This window comes from Pezoporus wallicus, unplaced genomic scaffold (assembly GCF_028554395.1).
Source record: "Pezoporus wallicus isolate ANWC-B61680 ecotype Strahan unplaced genomic scaffold, APGP_CSIRO_Pwel_v1 contig_3058, whole genome shotgun sequence".
Lineage (NCBI taxonomy): Eukaryota > Metazoa > Chordata > Aves > Psittaciformes > Psittacidae > Pezoporus > Pezoporus wallicus.
Window position 1 is genome coordinate 5,805,287 of NW_026641153.1, and position 24,631 is coordinate 5,829,917.

General features: G+C 47.1%; 1 protein-coding gene across 5 annotated transcripts in view; it reads left to right on the top strand.

Annotated features, from left to right (window-relative positions):
* The window catches only part of FRMD4A (FERM domain containing 4A), a 380,270-nt gene that overhangs the window by 343,025 nt on the left and 12,614 nt on the right, over positions 1 to 24,631 (top strand). For all 5 annotated transcript variants that reach the window (XM_057422479.1, XM_057422480.1, XM_057422478.1 and 2 more), the window contains 5 exons: positions 1,315 to 1,453; positions 8,532 to 8,673; positions 16,785 to 16,918; positions 20,167 to 20,289; positions 23,394 to 23,622. In XM_057422479.1, the coding sequence (XP_057278462.1) occupies positions 1,315 to 1,453; positions 8,532 to 8,673; positions 16,785 to 16,918; positions 20,167 to 20,289; positions 23,394 to 23,622 (767 nt within the window). The remainder of the gene's footprint in view (positions 1 to 1,314; positions 1,454 to 8,531; positions 8,674 to 16,784; positions 16,919 to 20,166; positions 20,290 to 23,393; positions 23,623 to 24,631) is intronic.

Sequence of the window (24,631 nt, forward strand, 5' to 3'; positions counted from 1 at the left end):
TTTGCTTTGCTTTCACTCTTGCCTCTCTCACAACTTTCTTTTCACCGTGGGCCTCCCCATGCTCACCTACAAGGTAGTATCCCACAGGCACAAGAGGGGAGGTGGCCAGTGCAGGTACAGGAGGGAAGCCACTGTCTTAGCAATGCTTGAGGACTTCTAAGTGCTGGTAAAAGAGTTGGCCATCCCTTGCAGTCCACAGTAGAACTTCTGGGCTGTTCTGCAGTGTCACCTCCACATCTGTATTGCACAGAATGCTGCTGACTATGGATTGTGGCAGCCCCTCCACAGCACATCCTGCACTGGCCTCTCTACACCATCCACGTCCCCGTGTTACAGGCTGTAGCAGAAGTGCCATGTTTCTGAGCTAGCCTCTATACCCATTCTCACATCATAATTATACTCCACCACAGCTCTTCTTAACAGACTAGAGAGGAGGACCTCATGTATTCGGGGCTTTGTAGATCGGTGGCTTGGTTTACTCCAGCCAGTGCTGCATCCCTGCAGTAGAAGGAGTTCTGCAACCAGAACACTGTGTGTGAAGGAGCTGAGGGTTGGGAGGAATACTCGAGCAGTTGTGTACAGCTGTGCAAGCATGGGGAAACCTAACCTGTTCCTTTTGCTAATGATTGAGGACAATTGGGAGTCACGGAGAGGAAACATTTAGTTCTCATTTTTCCTGGGTTTATATTCACTCAGCTAATTGCTGAGTCACATTCTTCTCTCCAGGGCACAAAGCAGCCCTCTCCAAGCCTCACAACTCCCCTTTCCCATTACACCTTGGCAAGTCCTGCTACATCTGTTTACAACTGAGGAAATAAAGGTATTTTAAGAGCTTCTCCCACATTCCCTAAAGCAGCCATTGATCCAATGGATCTTTAGTTGTCACCTGGGTCCTAATATATGAGAGCTACTGTCCAAAGCTAGAAGTCGTGGAGGGTATGAGGACTTTGCCTTGGGTGTCTCAGCGATTGAAGAGACACACAGGATTCACACATGCTTTGGCACTGGTGACTCCCCTGGGACCCGTAGCAGGTCAGCATCAGCTCAGCCAAACCCAGGAATACAGTCTGAACTGGACAAACTGGAAGATCTCCAGCAAACTGGAGCTTGCTAACTTGAGGAGTTATTTAGAGTAAATGCTTTCCTGGCTGATTGGCTCTTTATTGCTGTTCTCTTAAGCATTTTTTTCCCATTAGCATAAAGGTGTGCACAGTAAAGACAGCAGCTTTTACTATTAGGCCTGTGGTAGGTTTTGCTATAGAGAACAACCTGAAGAAACCTTGGTATAACCCCAGTTAAATCTTTTCTCTCCAGGGCATCTGTGACCAGGAGGACTTTTGGGCATAGTGGCATTGCTGTGCATACGTGGTACGCCTGTCCAGCACTAATAAAGTCTATCTGGGCTATGGCCATTAGTCAACATCAGTTCTACCTGGACAGAAAGCAAAGCAAGGTAAGCATGGTGGAGGTGGGAAGTGCATGTTGTGGTGGGTGAGTCCTTCTCAACTCCTCCCAGTCACAGCAAGGCCAAGTCCAGATGGTGGCTCCTTTCCTGCCCTCCCGTGCCACTTGAGATCAAAAAAATGGGCAGATTGACTCAAAATATCTACTGGCTTTGGCCAGATTGAGGGAATTTGTATCAAATCCATGTCTATGGGAGTGAGGATTGAGGGAAAGGTTGTACTGAACTGTGGCCAAAATGGAGGAGACAATGTTTACAAGCAGATAGGGTCACATCCCTGTCTGGATGGTTTCCACATGTCTTCTGGTACTTGAAGTCTGTCATAAAGTTGGGGCAGCTTCCAGTAACTGAGTTTAAAGTAGCTTCACGCTCTGTACCTGTGTCTAAATCTGTCCCTTGCTTTCTACTATTGTATTTCCTAGAAATGAGGGCTAGGGGTATTATTTCTCTCTACACATAGAATATCACAACAGCAGGGGGGCAGGTTCTGACATCCTGGCCTTAAAAGAAACTGTCTCAATCTGGTGCTGCACAAAGGGCAGCACAATACACAAAAGAAACCACCTTGAAACCAGAGGAGTGTGTGTTTTTCCTCTAATTCCTTTCATCAGCAGTAACTTTAGGCATACCCAGAACAGCAGGAGATTGCTTTGATGACTTTGAGAACACTTTGAGGCAGAAGAGATACTTCTCATGCAGACAGCCCTCTCCACATGAGCCTGCTGGTGTTTAACTTTACAGAGATGTGACTCAATACAGAGTCTGTATTGAATGAGCACCTTCTCATACAGCTGCTTGCATTGTTCCCCATCCCTAGGAGATGGCAGGTCCTCCAAATGGCTGAAACAGTCTTAACATCATGCCTCTCCTGAAAGCACTGCCCGTATTTTCAGGCAGGGGCTGCTCCCTCCCTTGCACAGCCCATGGACATATGAGGTCTCTTCATGATCCAGTTCAGACCACTAAACTGGCAGAAAAATACTTCTTTTTCCTGTTTTTTATTTGCTGCATTATTTTTCTGCCAGTTCAGTATTTTGGCTTGCTGAAAGTACATGAAGGGCCATGAGTGTGCTATTAGTCCAGCTTACTCTAAACCGTCTGACATTGCTTTCCCATCATGATCTCTGTGCCTTTATTGTAAAGTGGATAGTACTTTTGGGTGCCTTGGGCAGCACACATGGTTACACTCACTTTGGCCATATCCCATCTAATGCAAAGAAATAGGATTCTTCATAGTTGCTGTGAGCTGTATGGAAATTAGGGGCCTAGATAACTTCCCACCCCCGAGTGCCAGCTGTGACTATGGACAAAATGCACCCTATACACCAAGTACCACTTTCCGGTCCCCCTCCTCTGCACCAGGGCAGTGCACAGCCCTCTCTGTTGTGCTCTCAACAAAACCAGCTCAGCAAACAAACACAACTTTATATTTTTCTGTGCTTTTAGCCAGCTGGATTTGCTGATCTAGCTGCAAGGTATTTAGGTCACAAGCAACCCACAGACAAAAGGAGATTCCCTCCTCCTCCCACTTCTTCACTAAGAAACTGCGTCTCTTAAATGCCCAGCACTTCCCATCAGTGGCTCCTTTTGTTGTTGGCAGATTGTGTTTCAATCTGGTCTCCCCTCGCTCACACTCCTACAGACAGCACCATCCACCAGCCCCCATTTGTCAGCCTGTCACATCTGTGTGCTTTGTCACAATAATGCCAATGGTCATGCTGAGGCTTTGAAATGAAGGCCTACGAAATATTTGTGTCCCTTTCTCTGAAGGGAGCTGGTATTTTACTCTGTTGTCCTTGTCTTTGACGTGACACTATCGAGATTGATAGATCCATCAATTTGAATTGATCAGTTCATCCTGCTGGTCACTCCAGGACACTGTACTCATGTGTGCTTTGCTTTTTGAAACCATGAAACAGAGTGGGGTGTTGTGAAATGTCTTCGTTTCGGCTCTCAAGGGCTTAAGACAAACATTTATTTGAGTTTCAGGTTGCATGGGCTTGCATCCCCTTAAATCTCAGCCCCCATTTCAGCTGAATCCCCAACTTCAAAGCAAAACTTAGCTATTCCTTTCTTTTATGTCCAAACTTGCCATTTCATATAGCTTTGACAGAAGAAAGAATAATAAAAACAGACTTAGAAGAAAAAGCCTGCTGGAGCTCACTGCATCTGACCCTTCACTCTAGGGATGGAGATTAGATGGCAGGAGATACAAAGCAGTGATAAAGCAAGCTTGAACTCTGTGCTCCTCACATAACTGGGCATCAGTTGGATATGCACCGCTCCACTGAACAACCCCATTAATGTGATTTTAGAAAGAAATAAAACCAGGTTTGCCTGGATTTTGACCATTTTGCAAGGAAATGAGGTCCCAGCCTTTCTTGCAGCCCCACCCATTTCCCACCATCTCCTCCCTGCTGATCTGTCTCTCCCTGCAACCAACGCATAATGTGGAAACTGAGAAGATGCCCACAATGAACATGTCAGTGTGCAGAATACCTGTCAGCTTCCTTTGTTTTCTGGAAGGGAGATGCAGCAGGACTTCAAGGCATGCCTTTACTCCATTGACTGCACTGAGTCAATCAAACATTTGGCTTAGAAGGCTTGAGAAGTCCCATTTTGTGGGAATTTCCAACAGCATGTTCCTCCAAGTGTGAGGCTTTTTGGCTGAATGGACCAGTAGAGAATAGGCCAAGGGTTCAAAAATGTCACCTGCAGCACAGCCCCGTCACTGCAGGCAAGAGGGATAATGCTCGTCCTCCTGCAGCTGCAGAGGGAGCAGGGACACTGAGCTCTTGGTGAGCCTTTGGTGAGCCTTAGCACCCCGGCAGGCGAGACCCAGCCTGGACAGGGCCAAAGAGCCAGGAGGGCCTCCAGCTCCAGTGTCTTGGCTGCCTTCCTGCCCCCATTGTTGCCTGTTTTTCTCTTGAGTGGCATGGTTTAGTGTGGGGTGTCCCTGCCCATGGCAGGCAGGTTGGAACCAGATGATCCTGAGGTCCTTTCCAACCCTAACTATTCTATGATTCTATGATTCTATAAATCCATCCCCAGTGTCCATCTACTCTTGCATTTCAGTGATGGATTTGTCTTCACCCTCTGACCTTGTCAGAACAACACGGGGGATGAGTTTGGCCCCATGCTTTGAAATGACTCATGAATGAGCCAGTATCCCTCCATGGAAATGAGACTTGGCAGGTCTGTGCTAAGTGCTTGAAAGGTTCTGAGCCTGGAGGGACTGCAGGGCCCGAGGGAGCGCTAATGGGATGTAATCTAGCTTTCCACTATTGTGCTGTCAGTACAGAGTCTAGCCAAGGCCTTGTGCTGGCTGCTGCTCAGTGGCCTGTATGAAATGAGCTGTTGGTCTGATTCCTGCCTCTCATGAGCAGCTGTCCAAAGCACAAGACCACCCAATGCTGATGGGCATTGCTGTAGGGAGCAGAGGCAGCAGGGATTGAGCAGCATGGGAAATTACCCCATTCCTTTCAGGAGATGTTTCATTCCCACTGTTTAGTGCAGGGCACTCTTAGCACAACTGCAGTCAAATCTAAAACCTTCTCCTGTGGCTGCAGCAGGTTTCATAGAATCATAGAATGGTTTGGATTGGAAGGGACCTTCAAAGCTCATCTGCTCCAGTCCCCTGCAATGAGCAGGGACATCTTCAACTACATCACGTTGCCCAGGATCACATCCAGCCTGGCTTTGAATGTGTCAGGGATGGTGCATCCACCACCTCTCTGGGCAACCTGTGCCAGTGTTTCACCACCCTCATTGTAAAGAATTTCTTCCTCACATCCAGCCTGAATCTCCCCTCTTTTAGTTTAAAAACATCATCCCTCATCCTACTGCAACAGGCACTGCTAAAAAGTCTCTCTCCATCTTTCCTGTAGCCCCCTTTTAAGTACTGAAAGGCCACAATAAGGTCTCCCTGGAGTCTTCTCTTTGGATTGTATCCTCTGTGGAGGAATCTCACTCTGCCCTGCTGATCCCTGCTCTTTGGTTTGGTTTTCCTCTCTCCTGGCTCCAGGGATGCCAGGCTATGGGTGTTATTTCATGTTTTCATTTGCCCTGTGTAGGGCACACATCCAGGCAGTGCTGGCTTGGCTCATCAGCCAGGAACGCAGGAGCTGCATTGCCTTTGCTCAGCACTTTTAGCTGGTGCCTGGTCAAACAGGTAGTGCCAGAGTGTGCTGTAATTTGCAGTCTGAATATGAGTGGAAACAAACTACAGGGCTTCTTGCTGTAACTTTCCTGTAAATACAGGAAAACCACTGCCTTGCAGGATCGGTCTGTGCAGACTTGGGATTTGCGCCTTTCCTAGGCATCACTGCAAGGACTCAGGATATTGGGTTAGGCAGATACTGGGTTTGATCATTTATGATTGTTCCTGGGGTTATCCAAGGTGTGCATAACCCTGCATTTATCACCTGCAGGGGATAAATCAGCAGGACAGCAGAACTCTGAAGATTTGTTACTTCCAGAGATGTGGCATTGCAGCAAGACAGCAGTTCATGCTCAGGCTCCTTATTGAGACTTGAGTAGCAGGAAATCTCATGATAAAAAGCAGTGATTTTCCTCTTCACCTGGCACTAACCTTCCAGAGCTATTTGGAGAACATATTTCACAGACCTTGTTTCTGACCAGAAACATCAGGTTCAAGGAGCTAAAAGAGTGCTGTCCTTCTCCTGGGGCTGATTTTGGGAAGGAGCAGTTGGAAACGAGAAGGATCTAACTAACTAGTTGTAGCATTAGTGTAAGAGCGTCAGAACTGGGTGCCTGATGTGCTCTGACATCTTGGCAAGTAGTTAAGCCTCTGCACTCAAATGAGTAAGTAAGTGCACACAAGCTGTTCTTGGGGTTATTGTGGAAATAAGCTTCTGAGGCACTTGGGTACCTCTGAATGGTAATGATGGAGTGTATAGATACCCAAGAGTATTAAATGATAATACTTCAGTGTAAGGCTTTCCCAGTGCTGTCTTCATTTGCAGTCTTAAATTAATCTTAAAAATACAGTGTGCAACAGGGAGATATTTTACTTTCCATGTTACTTCAGTGGTGTGCAAACAGAGGCAGGGGATCACTAAGAACTTAACCTTAAGTGTCTTACCCAAAGCATCACAATAGATCATTGACAGAGCTAAGTGCAAAGCTCAGTTTGGTGAGCATTAAGCCATCCGTTCAGCCTTAGTTCTTGTTAAAATGATTCCTGCTCCTGAGGATGTGAAACACTGAAAATTCCATCACGGCAAGCATTCCTTCTAGTCCCATCTTTTATTAGTTCCAGTGGGAACAGACCACACGCTGGTATGTGGATGTCAGTCAGCTTCTGATTTGTTAGCACTGTAATGACGAACTGTATGAATGAGCTGAGAGTCTCTTCTGGCCTGAGAAGGTGCAGAGGTGAACGTTCAGGTGAGGCCCTGTGAGGCCAGGGTAATTGAAGCTCAGCAGCACGGGGCCTGCAAGATTTGGGCAGTGGGTTGAGTTCCAGGCTCCCTGCATTTGTGACTGAGGAGCACACATGAGGGTCAGCGAACAATCAGCTGATTTCCAGGCTGGAGATGAAATAGCAGTCATTTTTGTGTGCCATGTTACAGACCGTGAGCTTCTTCCTGACTCAGTTCCCCCCTTGTTAGCATGGCTTGTTACCTGAAGCAAATTCAATAAGCAGTACATAAAATAGGGCTCACAGCATAAGCATTAGCTCAGAATTGAAGTGCTTGGAGATGACCCCAATGAGAGACGAAATAGAGGCCTGGAGAGGATTGTTCTGATGTGGCAGTTGCCATTTTTAGGTGACCCTAAGGCTCTACTGGTCAGAAAAAGGACTGAAAAATACCCATGGCCACCCAGGACAACCCTCACATGTAGGGTTCTTCCCACTAGTGCTAGGGATATAACTGAATGTTCTTAGGCCTTTTGTCTATATTAAGTACCTGCTAGAGGCTGGAGAATGGACAGCAGATAGATGGTGAGCTACAAACAGCAGGGTTTGTATTGCAGAGGCAAGGCAGCCGCTGGGACTGAGTGAGCCCAACCCTGCAAGCAGCCACCATGCCCATTTCATTGCTCAGTGCCACTATAACCCCCATGCCCTGAGTGTTTTCTGCCTTCAATGGCCCTGTGTACATAAACACATCTGAGCTCACTGCTCAGTGAAGAGAATGTTCTGGAGTTACCTCACCTGAACTTTCTGGGCATCTTGTTTTCTCAAATCCTTCCATCACCAATGGAGAAAGGATGACATCTTAGGAAGTCAACTCATTCCCTTCTAAGATACGAAGAGGATGAGATGATCACTGGAGGTCCCTTCCAGCTGAAATCCTCTTCTCTCCTCTTCTCTTCTCTTCTCTTCTCTTCTCTTCTCTTCTCTCGTCTCCTCTTCTCTTCTCTCTTCTCTCTTCTCATTTACACATTATGCATGTTTACTTTCCCCTGGATGTGGCCAGGTAGTTGACAGTTGGTAGTGTACCACGGGTGACTCCTTTCCCTAGTGTGACCAGTTACTGAGCTGGGACTGGTTCTTGTTTCTTGCTGAAGTAATGTTAACAACGCTTTGAAAAGGTCCTCACAGTAGGAGCAACTTGTTAGTCTGGACCATAATCTGAACACGTTTTCCTGCCACTATTTTCTTCCATCTTCTCATGACAGCCCCTTTAAGTCATGTCCCCACCATGTCTTGTTCCAAAGCAGATTTGGAAATGCCCCTCCTGTGCTCTTTTAGATGCTAGAGATGGTGTTTAGCCTTTGGGCTTTGCAGGTTGGCATTTCTGAAGGTTTCTTATTGTATGTGGTAACACAGTGATTCCATACCTAGTTTGTTTAAGAGGGAAAAATGTGCATGGCAAAGCAGAGAAAATAAACAACAGGAAACAATGCCAGAATTGTACCCACTGAAGAATGTAAAAAGTGCAGCAGTGAATCCCGTGCCAGATTGCTTCTATTCTTGTAAAAGTATCCAAGTTTGTTCTGGAGACCTGTTTCCTGCCACAGCAAAAGGACTTTTTCCTTCTGTGAGCTTTAGAGAAGCAGTTTTTAATAGCTCATTACTAACTCCTGTGTCCATGTCCAGTCCAAGATTCATGCTGCAAGAAGCCTGAGCGAAATTGCAATTGACCTGACTGAAACTGGAACGCTTAAGACCTCAAAGCTGGCCAACATGGGGAGTAAAGGCAAGATTATCAGTGGCAGCAGCGGGAGTCTTCTGTCATCAGGTAGGTCCTTTATCCTGTAACTGGAGAGACTATGGTGGGAAGGGCCATGGCCACGGTGTGATGGGGAGCTGCACTGCAGAAATGAAAGTCACTTCCCTTTAGCCTTTCTGTCTATCCAGGTGTCTGTCTCTCAGCACATTGCTCCACAAACAGCACAAGCAGCAGCCTCCCCTTCTCTCATTACCACCACTCATTTCCTCTTTGGCCCCAGGATGTCATCTCCAATCTCTCACTTTTCAGCTGAGACCTCATCTGTCTTCACAGTTTCTACCATAATCACCCCTTGGCTTCCAGTTCACCCCTAGGCAGACGTGTTTGTGAAGGAGTCCCCAGCCAGCCAGTGGGAAGCTGAAGCTGGAAATTGCTGATGTCCCTCAGCAGTGTTGGGGCCGGGTGGCTTCTTCACAGAGCACACATCTGCTTTGCTTCTCTATTGCTGAAATTTGGCTGAGGTCCCAGGCTCCAAAGGGCTATCCCCTAGCACTCTCTACCAAACTAGTAGGTTTCTTTTTGTGGCTTAGAGCACCTTCCTGTATGAGCAAGAAATAATCTGTGAAAGAAACCCCAAAGAAGTTGATACAGAGGAGAACTACTGCATAGAAGAAGAGAAGGACCAGAAAAGGGGATTCAGGAGGTTTTATCTCTTTGATACTCTTACATCAGCCTGAACCAGGCAAGCTGTGTGTAAAACAGTGCTAAATGTCAATCCAGGAGCAAAGCAAGAATTGATAGTTTGCAAAGAGCTTGAAGCTGCTCAGGTGAGCAGCTCTTCAGGAGGGCAAGGTTGCTGGTATCCCTATAATTAGCAGTTTCAGTCAATTAAATGCCTTCTGTTAAGCATCACATCAAGTTAGCAAAACTGTGTTGAGATGTGTAACAGTAGAGAATAACCATGCTTGACAAAGGGAAGAGTCTATCTAAGAACACCAATGCTTTAAAACTGAACCCACACTGGGTTCAGCTTTGCACCACTGTATCCTTCCTGTCTCTTAAAACCCACACTTTCCTGCTTGGAAAATACTCAGCAAGGGGTTAAAAATGTGCAGTGTTTACAGAGCTCCGAGCAGCCTGCTGTGCCATTCCTTGCCTTGCCTGCAAACAGAGATGCCTTTCTGCTCCTCAGTCTTCCTGACAAAGTACACAATCCACTGTCTGTGCCTCCCATCACTCAGGGAGCTGCAGTAGCTGAGAGCTCCCAGACCGGTGTCAGGTTTTCAGAGCTCTTTCTTTGTTTGGCATTTTTTCCAGCTCTCCTGGTGGAAAGTAAATAACGTGAAGTGCCCCAAGGAAGTTCTTTAGGTCTTTTCAAGACTGAAGCCTCCTGGGCACCGTTCCTAAGTTTGTGAGAGCTACTTGGTAGTAATCCTGTTTTCATGTTGATATGCTGACTTTTGGCCTTCATGGAAAGAAGCATGGGGGTTTGCTTCTGCTCTCACACCCAGAGAGAGCACTAGCCAGGTGAAAGCCAGCAGAAAATTAGGCCCAGGAAAGCTTCAGCACCTCTCAGGGTTATGTAGATGGAAATCCCACACTGGAAGCTGCTCATGCTTTGATTTCTGCCTTGTTTTTTGCTCCCTTCTGTCTGAGCATGGGGTTTGTAGACTCAGCAGATCTGCAATAGTAGACCCATGCAGAGTACATTCACCAAGTGAGTCATTTCTTCAGGCCTGGGTAGGTGGATCTGTCTACCTGGGGGCCCGTGCAGGGCTATGTGAACCTCTGTTTCAGTGCTGCTGGTGGGCCAGGAGCACAGCTCCCTCCAGATCCCTGTGTTCACACCTGCCTTTTATATCCTACTAGCTGTGAGGTCAGGGCTCTCCCCAAAATATTAAGGAGAGCTGTGGGGTTTGCTGTGTGCCTTCCAGCAGCTGTGAGCAGCTGCCAGGAAGTAGAGAGAGAAGACATCTGACAAAGATTCCAGACAGATACCATAGAATTGGAGACCCTGGACTGCTTCCAGTCACCCTCTGCTCCAAAAGCCCCTTCCTTCATCCCAGCTGGCAGAGGTAACCTAGCCCTGTCCCACTGCATGGGAGGGGCCATTCACTGCCTGTCCCACTGGCCACAGTCACTGGCTTCATCCCAACCTTTGCATTTCCTCCCATTGTGCCAGAGATTATCAGCATACAGTCACAACAATGATGGGTTATCGTGGTCCAGCCTGCGCGCTGGAGAGAATAAGTGCAAATGATTAAGTGGCCACAGTAGATTTCCAGGCTATAAATACCCTGAGTGACTTGCGATCACATGGGCAGGACTGAATGTTTGCCCCCACTTCCCTACTGTTCTCAGTCCTTTTTTTCCTGGAAATTACTTGTAGTCATTTCCTCTCAGCATCTCAGTCCTCCTCCCTGGAGGGTCTGTCAGCACCTTGAGGAGTGTGCTGAAACTGGCATGGGTTTGGAGCAAGGCTGCAAGGAAAAATCTGTTGTGGCTGTCACACTGTCTGGTGAAGATTCTGCAGTGCAGTGTGAGGCACTCACTGCCCCACATCACTTACAGCCTCAAGACACAGCGGGGGAAGATGGAATCTTACACTGGGACAGTGGTCACAGCAGTTTAGGGCCAAAGCCTGAACTCCTCCATGCTTCTCAGTCTCTGTCCAGTGCAGAGTTGTAATTGTGATAACCGGTGCTCCCAGGTCCATTTCTGACAAGCTGACTCCTTAACTTCTGTCCTCATTTTGGCTTTGAAGGGGCCTCCCAGAACAGTGATTTAGCTCAGGGATCTGCTCAGGACCTCTGGGACATCCCTGGGCATCTGGGGCAAGGTTTGCCCCTGAATAAAAGCTCTGCTTTCACAGTGGCAGGAGCCCTCATCAGAGATAACTGTCAGAACAAAATCAATTCAGGCCTAAGGTGGGTTTTTCCTTTGGAGCAGTCTGTGCCATAAGAACTCTGGAGGGCTCCTGGCTAGTGATGAGCCCCTCTGTCACTGTTGTTCTGAACACCAGCCTACCTTCTTCGTCTCAGAGATGCCACAGAGGAACACCTCTGCTTCAGCTCTGCAACCGTGCTCAAGCATCCTCTGGCTCAGTGACTCCCATTCCTTCAGCAGCCATGGAGGTTTCCTGCTCAGGGACCTGTTTACATGTGAAATGCCACAACAGAGCCCAGGCAGCCGGTTCTTCATCCAGAGGGGTTGTATCCCAGCTGGATCACCCGGCGGGTGCCAGAGCGGATGAACAGCCCTTGCATGGCCCGTGAGCACGGGGGGCCATGAAGACAAGTCTCTCACAGGATATGTGAGTGCATCCTGTGTGGAGCAGCTCCAGCTGGAGGATATCCTATGTGTCGGGCCGAGACTAGAGATAGCAGCTGTCTGAGGTTACTGGCTGTTGTGTGCTGACATCCTGGCTTGGTGAGTCAGCCCGGGCTCTGGCACTGAGCAAGCGTGGGGGGACCTTTCCTCTCTGCTCAGGGGACAGCCATGCACAGGGGACATCAGCCAAGTGCCAGCAAGCTGGAGCCAGCAGCCAGATGTAGCGTGAAGCATTTGCCATATTTAGATATGTTTTTCCTGGAGAGGGAGGCTCATAAAATGAGGAATAGAATCATAGAATCAGCTGGGTTGGAAAAGAACTTCAAGATCATCAAGTCCAACCATTACCTCAGCGCTGCCAAAGCCACCACTAACCTATGTCACTGAGGGCCTCATCTACACAGTTTGTGAACACTTGCAGGGACAGTGACTCCACCACTGCCCTGGGCATCCTGTTCCAATGCCTGACAATCCTTTCAGTGAAGAAACTTTTCCTAATAGAATAGATGCGTGGATGCTTTTGCCTTGCTGCTGCCCAGCCACCTTGTTGCATCTGATAGGACAAGAGGAAATGGCCTCAAGTTGCGCCAGGGGAGGTTTAGACTGGATATTAGAGCCTTGGCTCCCTCTGCTCTTCAGCATTCCATCTATCCTCCCTGCTTGTTTTCATCCTTCTCACATATACCTTTTCCAAGCTGACATCACTGTGCTACAATAGGTGGAGGAAATAGGGACAACCAGTGAGTCACTGGTAGGGTTTTCCTCTCCAAACAGTGGTTCATATTGGTGGCCTCATCCCTTTGACAAGCTTTGAGGCAAAGCTTTACCAAGTGACACCTGGTAGCCAGGGCCCCCTGCAGATCTGCACAGGCACAGCACGTTGCTTTGGTCAGATCTTTTGGAGTGTGACTCACTTCATGTTCCCATCAACATCACCAAGACTGTCCTGACCTCAGCAGTATTGGAGTGATCAGAAACCAGCACATTAGCACTGGTGAAGAAGCTCAGCCGTTCATTCTGCCAAGTTGGACAAGGGAGGACCATGCTCTCCCTCCATTTCACAGCTCATGTTCTCCTGACTGTCAGTGGATGGAGAAAGAGCCCAGAGACGCCAAGTGGGTATCGGAAGATAAGCAGTGTATCCACAGACTAATAGGGTATTAAGTGAATGTTCAGGTCACTGAGCCCCATGTCCCACCCTGTATGGAAAGGAGGAAAGAGAATGTACAATTAACTTGGCTTTGAAAATAAACCAGTAACATCAGCTATAAAACCAGCACCAGCTCAGCAGGTTCCTGCTGAGGGAAGGTCCTGTGCTTGCTACCTGGTGTGTTTTCACAACCCTTTTTCTTTTAGGGACATCAAATGGTTCTGCAGAAGTTTGTGTTAAAATGCAGTTTGGTAAATCTTTGCACAGCAAATGGGAAGGAGGCTCAATAATAATTGTCACAGAAAGGTTCAAAAGCCATACAGAGAAATTGCATATTTTAGCAACATTTCTCCTGCATCAGGAATCAGCATTAATTGTAGGAGATAAAATACCTGAGAAAGCCTCCCAGTCAACCATCTCTGTTGCAGCAGGAGTCTCTCATGTTAGGACTGATCTTTCAGGACTGGTTTTTCTCTGTTGATGATCCCCTTTGGAAGACGCTGGGCAGCCATGACTCAGTGAGCATCATATTTAATAGGGCTGATTTAAGGTAGTATTTGCTTGATTGGTTTGGTTTGTGCTGGTCTTTGATTATTTCTCTGGTTGTTTTTATGGCCTTTTGATTTGTTCTGACATTTTCGGGTCAGTTGCCACTGGCTTTAGAAGTGGGTCTGTGGTCACAACCTTGCTCGAGGCTGGATTAATACATATTTATAACTAAAGAGCCTCTAATGGAAGCTGTAGGCAGCCCAGCAATATAAAGCACTATTCTCTGCTCACTTACAAGCATCTCACAGCAGTGTGAGTCTCTTGGCTGATCAGGTCTCCCATTTGCTTTTCACCTGTGAGAACAAGCAGAGAATCCAACACATAGAAATCAACAGTACACCCCAAAATAGTTCAGCTTTTAAAGAAAAGGTAATATATTAAGAAACCCCAAACAGACAGAACAGTTTCTGAAGGAGAAACTTCAGGAAGGTCTGAAGAACTCCTGCAGTATGCCCAAGAGATTGTCCAGATCAGCTACGGTCAAGCTAAAAAACTTCAGGATCACAAGCCATGAACTGAGTGCCTTTGAACCCTCACTGCACTAGAAGAGTTTGTGATGCAAAGACACACTTGGAAAAGGTCAATTTGAACTGGTTTACTGGTGGTTCTGGCAGTCTTGGGGTAATGGTTGGACTTAGTGATCTTAAAGGTCTTTTCCAACCTATCTGATTCTATGATTAATGCCAAGGAGGAGTTGAGTTTGATTTCAGCAGTAATCCCAATGCTTAACTCAGAATGTGACGAGAGCTTCCAGATCTCCCCAGTTCCTTGCTTTCTGGAAGGGGTAAAAAGATGGTCAGATGTGCTCTCAATGGACACTGCCACCAAACACTGGTTGAGACCAATGTGGATCTCACACAGGGTAAGCACAGATGGAGCAGATGCTGTGAACTGTCTGTGCTTGATTTGGGTCCGGACCAGCTCCGCCAGAAGCCATTTGTTTCCTTCTTGTCAGCATACCCTGGCTCAGTGCAGGCATCTGGCCAGGGTTTGGGCTATTCATATGCTTTTAAATGTTTCAGCATCTCTGTAGCTGCTGTGGCAACCCACAGTGCAAATACGAACAGTTTTTAAAAATAAACCTGGGGCCGGTGTGGAGCTAGGGAGCAGAGAGGAAGGGAAGGGGAACAGCAGTTGAAAGGGAAACGCAAGTCATTAAAGCTGTCATAAATGAAAAGAAGAAGGGGTGAAACATCTGTTGGAGTCATGAGCAAGTTTTTACCAGGACTCAGCAGTTTTTTGGCAATTCAGTAAAGAAATTGAGCGGTTCAGCTTTCACTAGTAACAGCTCACCAGGGTTACCATTAAGAATTACTAAATGCTAGAGAGCATTTGCCAGTGCAAACACAAGGCTTCTATAGAAGATCCCATCAAGTTCTTGCAGCACAGATGTGTTGGCAGAATTGAGTTGTTTGCTTTGAGAAAGCAAACCCAAATGAAATGAGGAGGACTACAACAGTTAAAGGAGCATCTTACCGTGAGGTTGTCCTCCTTTGTCTGATGACACTCAACCTTTCAAAAGCCCTTTGCTCACACCCTCCTCTCCAGGACAGCCATATAAAAGGTGTGAGGAAGAGGGGTGGTGTTTCACAGTTAAGTGCCAGCTGTCTTCCTCTATGAAAACTGCAGAAAATAGTGATGGAAGAGATCTGTGAGATCCTCAGCTCCCTCTGGGCCAATGCAGAACTGTTTCATGGCACTGTTTGCCTCAGTCCTCTTTCAGTTTAACGGTCTGCTGGAATAGCAGCAATGAAAGATGAAGCTGAAAGCACAAGTTTCACTTTGTTTTGGTGCCAAAACAAATGCATTTAAATGCATTCAGCTAGGTTCCTTCCAGAGTTCCATGAAATGCCAGCAACCAGCCTCCTCCAGCGTTTTCAATTGGAGGCCAAAGCAATTCTATGATGCTGTGATTCTGTGCCACCCCATGGAAGACATCTCAGACACCTTAGATCACCTGTATACTTCAGTTCAAGACCCACTATGGAGTTTATTAAAAAGGGATAAGATGTAGACTTAGGTAGAGCTCCAGAGCTGTGTGTGGGGCAGAGCTTTAGCATGGAGCTGTAGCTCTCAGTGTTGCTGTGGACAGACATGGCACCATACTGCTGAATCCACCACAGGTACCAGAACTCAGCTTTCCATAAAGCTGAGGTGGATGCTTGGAACTCTAGTTATAGCTTACCAACTGCTGGTAATAGAAGTGATAAGTGATGTAGAGATTGTGTTTACCCCTTCTTGAGCTTGCTTTTCATCTCACAGAATGGCCATACCCTTCATGTTCTTAATCTGTGGCCAAGAGGTATATATCAGCTGCTCAAGCTGGGGACCCAAAATGGATTCAAGCAACATTGCTTCTCTGAGATGCTAGATCTGGGATAGCAATTGATGCACCATCCCAAACCAAAATAACATGAGAAACACCATCAGTAAGTTCCTGTAAAGAGCTAAAGTTACAAATGCTGCCATTGAGCAACTAAGTCTGACTTAATGCATGGACTTACTTCAGTGGAAGTTGCTGGGTAATTGCCACTTGAAAAGTCAAGCCATTTGGACATTTATTGGTAAATATCTTGACCTATGCCTTCACAAGAACCAGCTACAGTCCCCGAGGGACCTGTAGGTTATTGTTGTTTGGTGTGTTTTACAGGAATCCTGGTAGGTAATTTTGTTCCATTACATTTTCCACACAGAACAGGCACTATAAGTGGATCTAATTAAATGTTTTCTACAAGGAAAACTGCAGTTCTTAAGAAGTAGCTTTATTGTCAAATGGTTTCTCCTAAGCTTAATTTCCAAAAAATGCACCTCCATGGATCCATAAACTATGCTGTTATTTTGTTATTTGCCATTGGGAACCTGCATGGGAATGGTATAATTTTCTTTCTTAGGATCCTTACATGAATGATTGTGTTGCTTTTATTTTTCCAGATAATGATTACAAGTGTCTTTGTGTGCCCCACTGCCCAATCCCTGTCTGATAGCTTAAACGTTAAGAATTTGCCATAATCAAACATGACTGGGTAACACCTGCTTCATGTCATAGTCATTCCCCCTTGGAAGGACTGCATCCAGGCTTTGGTAAAATTACAAGTGCTCCAGATGTGTATTCTGCTGTCAGCTGGCCTAATGAAATCATTGTTATTGACAGGCTCCCAAGAGTCAGACAGCTCTCAATCTGCCAAGAAAGACATGTTGGCTGCACTGAAATCCAGGCAAGAAGCTTTGGAAGAGACACTGCGCCAGCGCTTGGAAGAGCTGAAGAAGCTCTGTCTCCGGGAAGCGGTAGGCAATGGACATTTTATACCTGTAACGCTTTGTCGCTTGCATTGTTATAGCATGCTCCTTGTTTGGAGGTGGTGTGGAGTCAGGAGAAGAGATTCCTTCCATAGTCACCTCTTTTAAGGCCCATTGTACAAAGACCTAAGGAAGGTCCAGATGTTTCAACTCCATATTGCAGTGGCACAGGATGTTTGCCCCCCAGAGAAGTGGACCCCATGTCAGCTAAGTAGCCCATTGGACTGGGGCTAGGAGAGTGCTCCATGCCTGCTGTTTGAAATAGTGTTTAAATGCATTCAGCCAGGCTTCTTATTGACTTTGGTGGGAACATGCAGCTACCTAAATGGCATAGGAAAGGCTGTCCTCCACACTGGTAATCACTTCTCAAATGCTTTTGGCTTCATCAGCAAAAAAAAAGACTCAACAGAACAGGCTGATGCACTTTCTTCTTGAAGCAGGCCTGACCTTACTTGCTTTCTTCTCCCAACACATTTCTACATACAGCACACAAGGTCTTGTCTGCTTCATGTAGACTCCCTTCATCCAATAAACTCTGGCACTGGTGAGAGGAATTGCAGTGTAGTGGCAGACCTTGTGAACTGGAACCACTGTAGTGATCCCATGACGTGGAGGACAGCTCAGGAACTCATAACCTTCCCACTCGCTTGCCAGTTCATTCTTGGCGTACACAGGAGACCAGCTTAGAGATCAGTTTAATGTCTGGGGAAGTCACAACGCTGCTGCAGCTGCACATGGAGATCAGCAGCAGTGTACTCTTGGGTCATTCATCAGTCCTCCCTTGTTTACCAGGCCTGAAAATGTGACTTTAGTAACAAATGGTGATGTGTAACACAAGAGGAAGCTGGCTGCAGACAGTGGCACTGAGATCTTCCAGTTGTTGCTTAATACGTGATGTGTATCTTGCCTTTGACAAAAATGGGGGCAGTAGGTCACTGATTCAGCTGTTGTTGCACTTTGTTTCGATTGGTCTATAGTTTTAACACCAAGATTAAGCTGTGAAAAAACACCTCTCAACAAAGAAGTCTCTGCTGCCTCTGTTCCCATCCGTTACTACACACAGGCAATCCTTTCCCACCTGGGAAGTCCTGGTTGACTTCAGCAAACAACTGGTGCTGATACAGGTCACAAGAACAGATTCAGTCTCCTAAGTCCATTGAGTACAGAGCCAAGATCATCTGCAGGAAGCAGTCAGGTGCTCTTCAGGGGCTGATGGACAAGGTCTCGAGGTCTCTACTTGGCCTGGAGGAATTTACCACCCTAAGCTAACTCTGCCTGACTGCCAATGATTAATGCCTTGCATCAGCAGCATGCAGATGTGCTTCTGCTGTAGTTGCAGGAGCTCACAGCCCAGTGCCTTTACTTCAAACCCAGGCACTTTGCAACAGCTCCCGCTGGGGCATGGAGCTGCTGGTAGGGAGCAATATCTCCTTCATGTGCTGCAGCAAGGCTGGCCAGAGCCCGTCTGTCAGCACCTTAAGAGCTGGTAGAAAGTGTTAGTGCTTTCTATAGATGATCCAAGAGAGGCAGTTGATGGACACATGGAATCTGACCCTGTCTTAACAACCCTACAGCTCATCATCAGCCTGTAGTTGGAAGTATTTCCTCTCAGGCTGCCCTTCGTGCTTTCTGCTTTGGCACAGGAGTGGCCAAAGCAGAGGGAGAAGACTGAAAACCAGGAGATAAAAAAAAGAGTTAAAAGTGGGGACATAATCAAATCAGCATGGCCAGAGCCATTCCTAACAGTGGCATCAGGTTACTCCAGGCCATCACTACTCCAGTTACTTATTCATTTAGATTACATTTCAGGACCATGCCTGCAAATACTTTTCAGCTTCTGGAGGCAGCATGGTAGCCCACATTCATTTTGTTCTGCTCCACTCTTGGGCATTCTACAGAAGATATTAACTCTTTCCCCACTGCTTCATAGGAAGTTAGGGGTTATAAAGAAAACAGCCTTGTTTCCCTCGGGAAAGGATACAGGAATCTGTGTTTGGATGCTGTGCTTAGAGCCACATCTCACTAGAAGGAATACACTTTGGAAGAGAAGCTGAAATAACTCCACAGGGGGAAAGCAGAATGGGACTGAGACACTGCAACTCTGCCTCCTGCAATAGGGGGATGTGCTCCTCAGCACAGAGCTGTTCTGCAAACCCATTTTTGCAGGGAATTGCTGAAAGGAGGGATTTGAAAAGGCCAGGTCCTTGTTTCCGAGTGACCTGAAAAGAACAGAAAGAAAAACCCCATTAGGGAGCTGGGGAGAGGCCGGGGCAGGCAGGGACCTGAGCTGCACAGCACTCACATTAAGGTCAGCTGCTGTTCTTCGGGATTCAGATGATTTAGGTTACTCTGCCAGCTGGATCCTCTCAAGGCTGATGCTAAGGAACACAAAAGCCTTTTGTCCTTCATGGGGAGACTTTTGAGTACAAGGAGGCTCCTGCCTTTTTCTGTAGGCATTTGAATGTCTTCAATTCAGATATGTGTGGCTGTATTGTGTAGTCCAGGGGAAAAAACCCACACCATTAACATCAGTAGTGGCGCTCCCTGCTTCCTGTGCTCCAGATATTGCTCAGTTCTAGGGGGTTTGCTTCAGATTTTGAACAAATCTTTAGAAATAACCCCATCAGTCTGACAAAGCATCAGCTAATACTGCTCCAAAGCCTTCCATGAGGTCACTGGGGTTTGGAAGGGGCTCTGATACATGAAGTGTTACCAGATAGGTAATGAGGTACCAGGCACTGCTTTTAGTGACCCTTTTCAGTGCATTCCTCTCAGACACATCATGAATCAGGTGGGAATGTTTTGCTGTGCAGGTCATAACCTGCACGGCTGTTGCTGTTGTGGCTTTCTGACTCAGCAGACCTGCATCCTGCATGAGGGCTCTTAGATCTGCTCACTCCCCTCTCAGAAGCTCTTTCCTGCTCACCCTGAGGCAGTCTGTTCAGCCTCAGGCCCCAGCCACCCTAAGGATGGGCACCAACTACAGACCTACCCTGGGCAGGCCGCAAGAATAATCTGTATTCATTCATTCATTCGCTCACAGGTTAAAGAAAAGTTCCCCACCCTCAGTGTCAGGTTCTGGGATGAGTTTGCAGGGCCGGGTGCTCTCCTCTATGTTTATCAGCTCGCTGAACTAGATGTGTTGTTAATGAACGCCTGTCATTTTACAGTCACGGTGTTGTGCTCTGCTCTGCTGCAGGACTTCCCACACCCCTAACAGCATTTTCTGCTTACAGGAGCTCACAGGAAAGCTGCCACGAGAATACCCCCTAGATCCTGGGGAGGAGCCGCCTATTGTAAGGAGAAGAATAGGAACTGCCTTTAAACTGGATGAGCAGAAGATCCTGCCTAAGGGAGAGGTGAGGCTGTGCCCTTCCCTTCCAGCCCTGTGTCCCCACCTCAGGTCTCTAAGATATCCACCACGCACCACATAGGAAGCATCAGTCCTATAGCCATAGTTACATTAAACAACTGTAGTTGGTCATAGTGCCTTTATATATATATATATAATCAGATATAAAGCAGGGAAAGCAGTGAGAGTTGGTGGCCTTAGTTCAGGCTTAAAGGTGAAATCCTCAAGGTTCAGCTCTGGCTTTGCTAGAGGTAACAAATAGCCTGGGTGAACAACAGGACCATGACAGTCTAAGAGCTCTGGTGATCAAGTGCAGTGACTCGTGTGAGTAGGGAGCACACCCTTAACCCATCTGAGCCCTGCTGCTGCCCTGAGTTATTGCAAACAGCCACTTGCTCTCTGCTTCAGCAGCAATCTGAATTCACGTCTCCCCTAAGCAGGGAGAAAAGCATCACTGTTATCCATCTTAGCCCTGCAACAGCAAGATGAAAGCATTTTGGTCTCCAGTCCTTAAACAAAAGAGCCTTCATCCCTACCTATGGGGAGCTGGAATTATGTTTTCCCAAGTTTGCCAGGGAGTGTTTGTTCTCTTCCCTTGCTCCCACAACGTGCTGGGTCAGTGCCCTGAACCATGGCTGTGAAAACAGGCCTGCAGCAGCTGTAAGGCGGGACCGGATCCACAGAAAAGCTATTGTCTTCAGAGACGCATTTGTCTCAAGACACTTGTGTATATTCCAGGCTTGAGTTTCCCTTTTATTTTTGTAAGAGGAGAGACTGGAGCTGTGTGACTGTGTGGTTTAGGGCTCGGCTCAGGCAGGGAATTAACTGTTTGTCGTTTCATTGGCATTTTCCTGCTCCTGGAAAAGTAAACAGCTGGAGCTCTTTAGTTGTGTTCTCAATGGAGCCTGGGAGAGGAATTCCAACACTCAGATATTCATGAACCAACACATTTAATTAAGCTTTTCAAAGGGAAAGCACGGCTTAACCGAGTTATTCCTGAAACCCCTGCAGTCTGCTGGCTGCTCAGTTAGAATCTGATCTCCAGCTTCCCCACATCTTATTGCTACAGGGCAGCTTTTGGGGCCAGCAGGTGAGGAATCTCCTTACTCCAGTGGCAAGGTTAGGTGGGGAGAGCAGGAAGGTAAAGCAGCTCCTCCTCACTGCAGGCACTCTGGCAGCAGCAATCCAAACACGCTGATTCAGCTTTTCTCTGCCTCCCTTTTCATCTGTCAAACTTGAAGACCCTGTTGAAAACCATGAATTTCTCTTCTTGAGGAATGAGCTCTGTTTATTTGGCTGCCATTTTGAGAGCATTTAGAGAGGCCAGCGGTGATTTTCAGGTGCTTTTCAGCAAATGCAAACATTAGAAACTCCATTTAAAACCAAAGGTGAAATACTCCCTCAGGCACATAAATTCAGGACTGATATTACCAACTGTGACAAGGACCTGAAGGGAGGCCCTTCCATCTGAAGGCAGATGATAGCTCTGATTTTCAGAGGCTTTATTTATAGGGGCCTCACTGGAAGAAAATAAACAGCTATGGCCCAGAGGAAAAGTAATATGTTTTTTCTAAGATATACTGAATGATTTAGAACTGAATCTGTGAAGGTCTGAAATGACAGCTCACATCAAGCTCACCGTACCTTTACTAAGAGCTTTGGCAGAATAAGACTTGCACAAATGGGTCTTATTGTATTTCTTGGTAATCGCCTCTACCTGGTCCATAATTCCTGGTTCCGGGAAGGATTTTACCAGAAGACAGCAAATCAGGTTTCAGGCCTTAAAACTCCGTGGTGTTAAATTCACTTTTAATAAATTGGCACTAACAGAGCTTAGAAACCCCTCAAAGCAAAAAGGGATCTGTTAAAATGATGAGGGGTGGGTTCAGTGTTCAGTAGAATGAGGGAAATGATCATTATGGGTTTAAGGCAGTGCTGACTCACCACGGACAGCAAAGGGATAAAGCCCAGAATAAAAACTTGAGAGAACAACTTCAGTCTGATCAAATCCCACAGCTCTTGCTGCATACTCTGCTGCTGGACAAAAAGAAAGGGTTTGAATTTGCATAACAGGATCTCCATGAATACACTTCCATCAGCACTTGCCATCTGAACTCCCACCATTCACTGACAGTAAAAAAAGCTTGTCCTTTTTTCCCCCTCATTTGCAATGTGCTGTGTTCCCCTTCCTAGCAGACTAACAGCAGAAACTCCATCGAGCTGGGGAAGGAAGCCAAATCCATTGCAGATTAGCAGGGATCTTTGGAGCTCACAGCTTGAGGTCCCCGTGCAAACCAGGACGCTCTATATTGGTTTCTGCATTGGCATAGATTGGCCTAAATCCCTTGGCTTTGGAGGATAACTAAAAACCAGTAGGTAGCTTCCAGGGTACCCCTGGCTGCACTTAAAATCTCAGCTGAGACACTGCAAGGGCTAATGTTGGGGGAACTAGTCATGTTTGGCATAGAGGAAGCTTGCTGTTACACACTGCTCGCTCTGAAATCACCCTCCTGGCTTGTACCTTGAGGACAATTTTCTGGTGCAATGAGTTGCAGGAGCTCATACTATCCCCTGGAATTTGACAGCCATAGGCCAGGGAGGAGTTATACCATCTTTGGCTTCTTTACCCCAAAGAGTTTGGTGAATGCCAAGCAAACCTGTCAAGGAGGTTAAAGCTGTTAGTTTCGCATCAGTACGTAGCATTGATTTCAAATGGGACTCAGATTTGGAGACAGGAAACAGGGAGGGGTGGATAAGGAGGCAGGGGTCACCCATAGAGGGATGTAACAGGATGAATGTGTCAGTAGTAGAGCTAGGCCATATTGAACTGCATGAAAATCCAAACAGCACATCAGGGCTAGGGCTGAAGCACACACATTCTTCTTGCATGGGTCATCATTTCCACCAGCTGTGCTCCAGACACTCATGTGAGCAGATGAAGGTGAGGTGGGCATGCTCAGGGAGGCCCTGAGGTGAGGGGAGCAGCATGAGTATGGATGCTTTGCTGATGGAGAGCCTTAGTTGGAGGCCATGGCAAGGTTCAGGGAGAGCTTCCCCATAGCTGTGCTGAGAGAGTTTGATGGCAGCCAAAATCCACTTACCTTTCCCCAGGAGGCAGAGCTGGAGCGCCTGGAGAGGGAGTTTGCCATTCAGTCCCAGATCACGGAGGCTGCTCGGCGCCTGGCCAGTGACCCAAACGTCAGCAAGAAGCTGAAGAAGCAGAGGAAGACGTCCTACCTGAACGCACTGAAGAAGCTGCAGGAGATCGAGAACGCCATCAATGAGTATCGCATCAAGTCTGGGAAGAAGCCAACCCAGAGAGCCTCCCTGATCATAGATGGTAAGTGGGACAGCACCCACGGCATCACAGAAGGATCTGTGGAGGGCAGGGAGCAAAATCTTTGCTTTGAGGGACAGATCATAGAGTCACAGAATGGTTTGAGTTGGAAAGGACCTTAAGATCATCCAGTTCCAACCCCTTGCCATGGGCAGGGATGCCTCACACTAGACCATGTCACCCAAGGCTCTGTCTAATTCTGTCTTGAATGCTGCAAGGATGGAGCATTTACCACTTCTTTGGGCAACCCATTCCAGTGTCTCACCACCCTCACAGTAAAGAACTTCTTCCTGATATCAAACCTGAACTTCCCCTGATTAAGTTTAAACCCATCACCCCTTGTACCTATCCCTACAGTCCCTGATGAAAAGTCTCTCTCCAGCACCCATGTAGCCCCCTTCAGACACTGGAAGCTGCTGTGAGGTCTCCACTCAGCCTTCTCTTCTCCAGGATAAACAGCCCCAGCCTCCTGTCTTCATACAGGAGGTGCTCCAGCCCCTGATCATTCTCGTGGCCCTCCTCCATCCCTCCTCTTCCTTCTCCTGTCTGGAGGACTCTGCAGGTGCTGTCCTCTCCCATCCTGCATGCTGTGCACTGGGGATGTGCTGGCTCACAGCACAAGGAGCAGTGTCATGCTGCAGAGTACAAGCCTGCCAGGAAAGCAGACTGTGAGCCCTTTGTTCACCTATAACATCACTGTGTTAATGTCTCCTCCAGAGTGGTGCTGTACAAATACAATCAATGTTCACAGATTGGGGTGAGCTGTCTAGCTGAAAGGCATCTGTACAATCAAAGTGTGGCAGTGTCATTGCTGTGTTCAAATGCTTTTTTTTTCTTTCTAATTTTTTCTTTACAATGGAATTCTCAGGGCACTTTATGGATTACTGGGTTGTTGATTGGTTTTTCATGCAATCCATTAACTTGCTGCTGTGGTTCTTTCTCCCTTGCTGATTTTGCCCTTTCCCTTTGACTTGCAGAGCTTTTCTCTGTGCCTCTGTAGCAGGAACTGAGA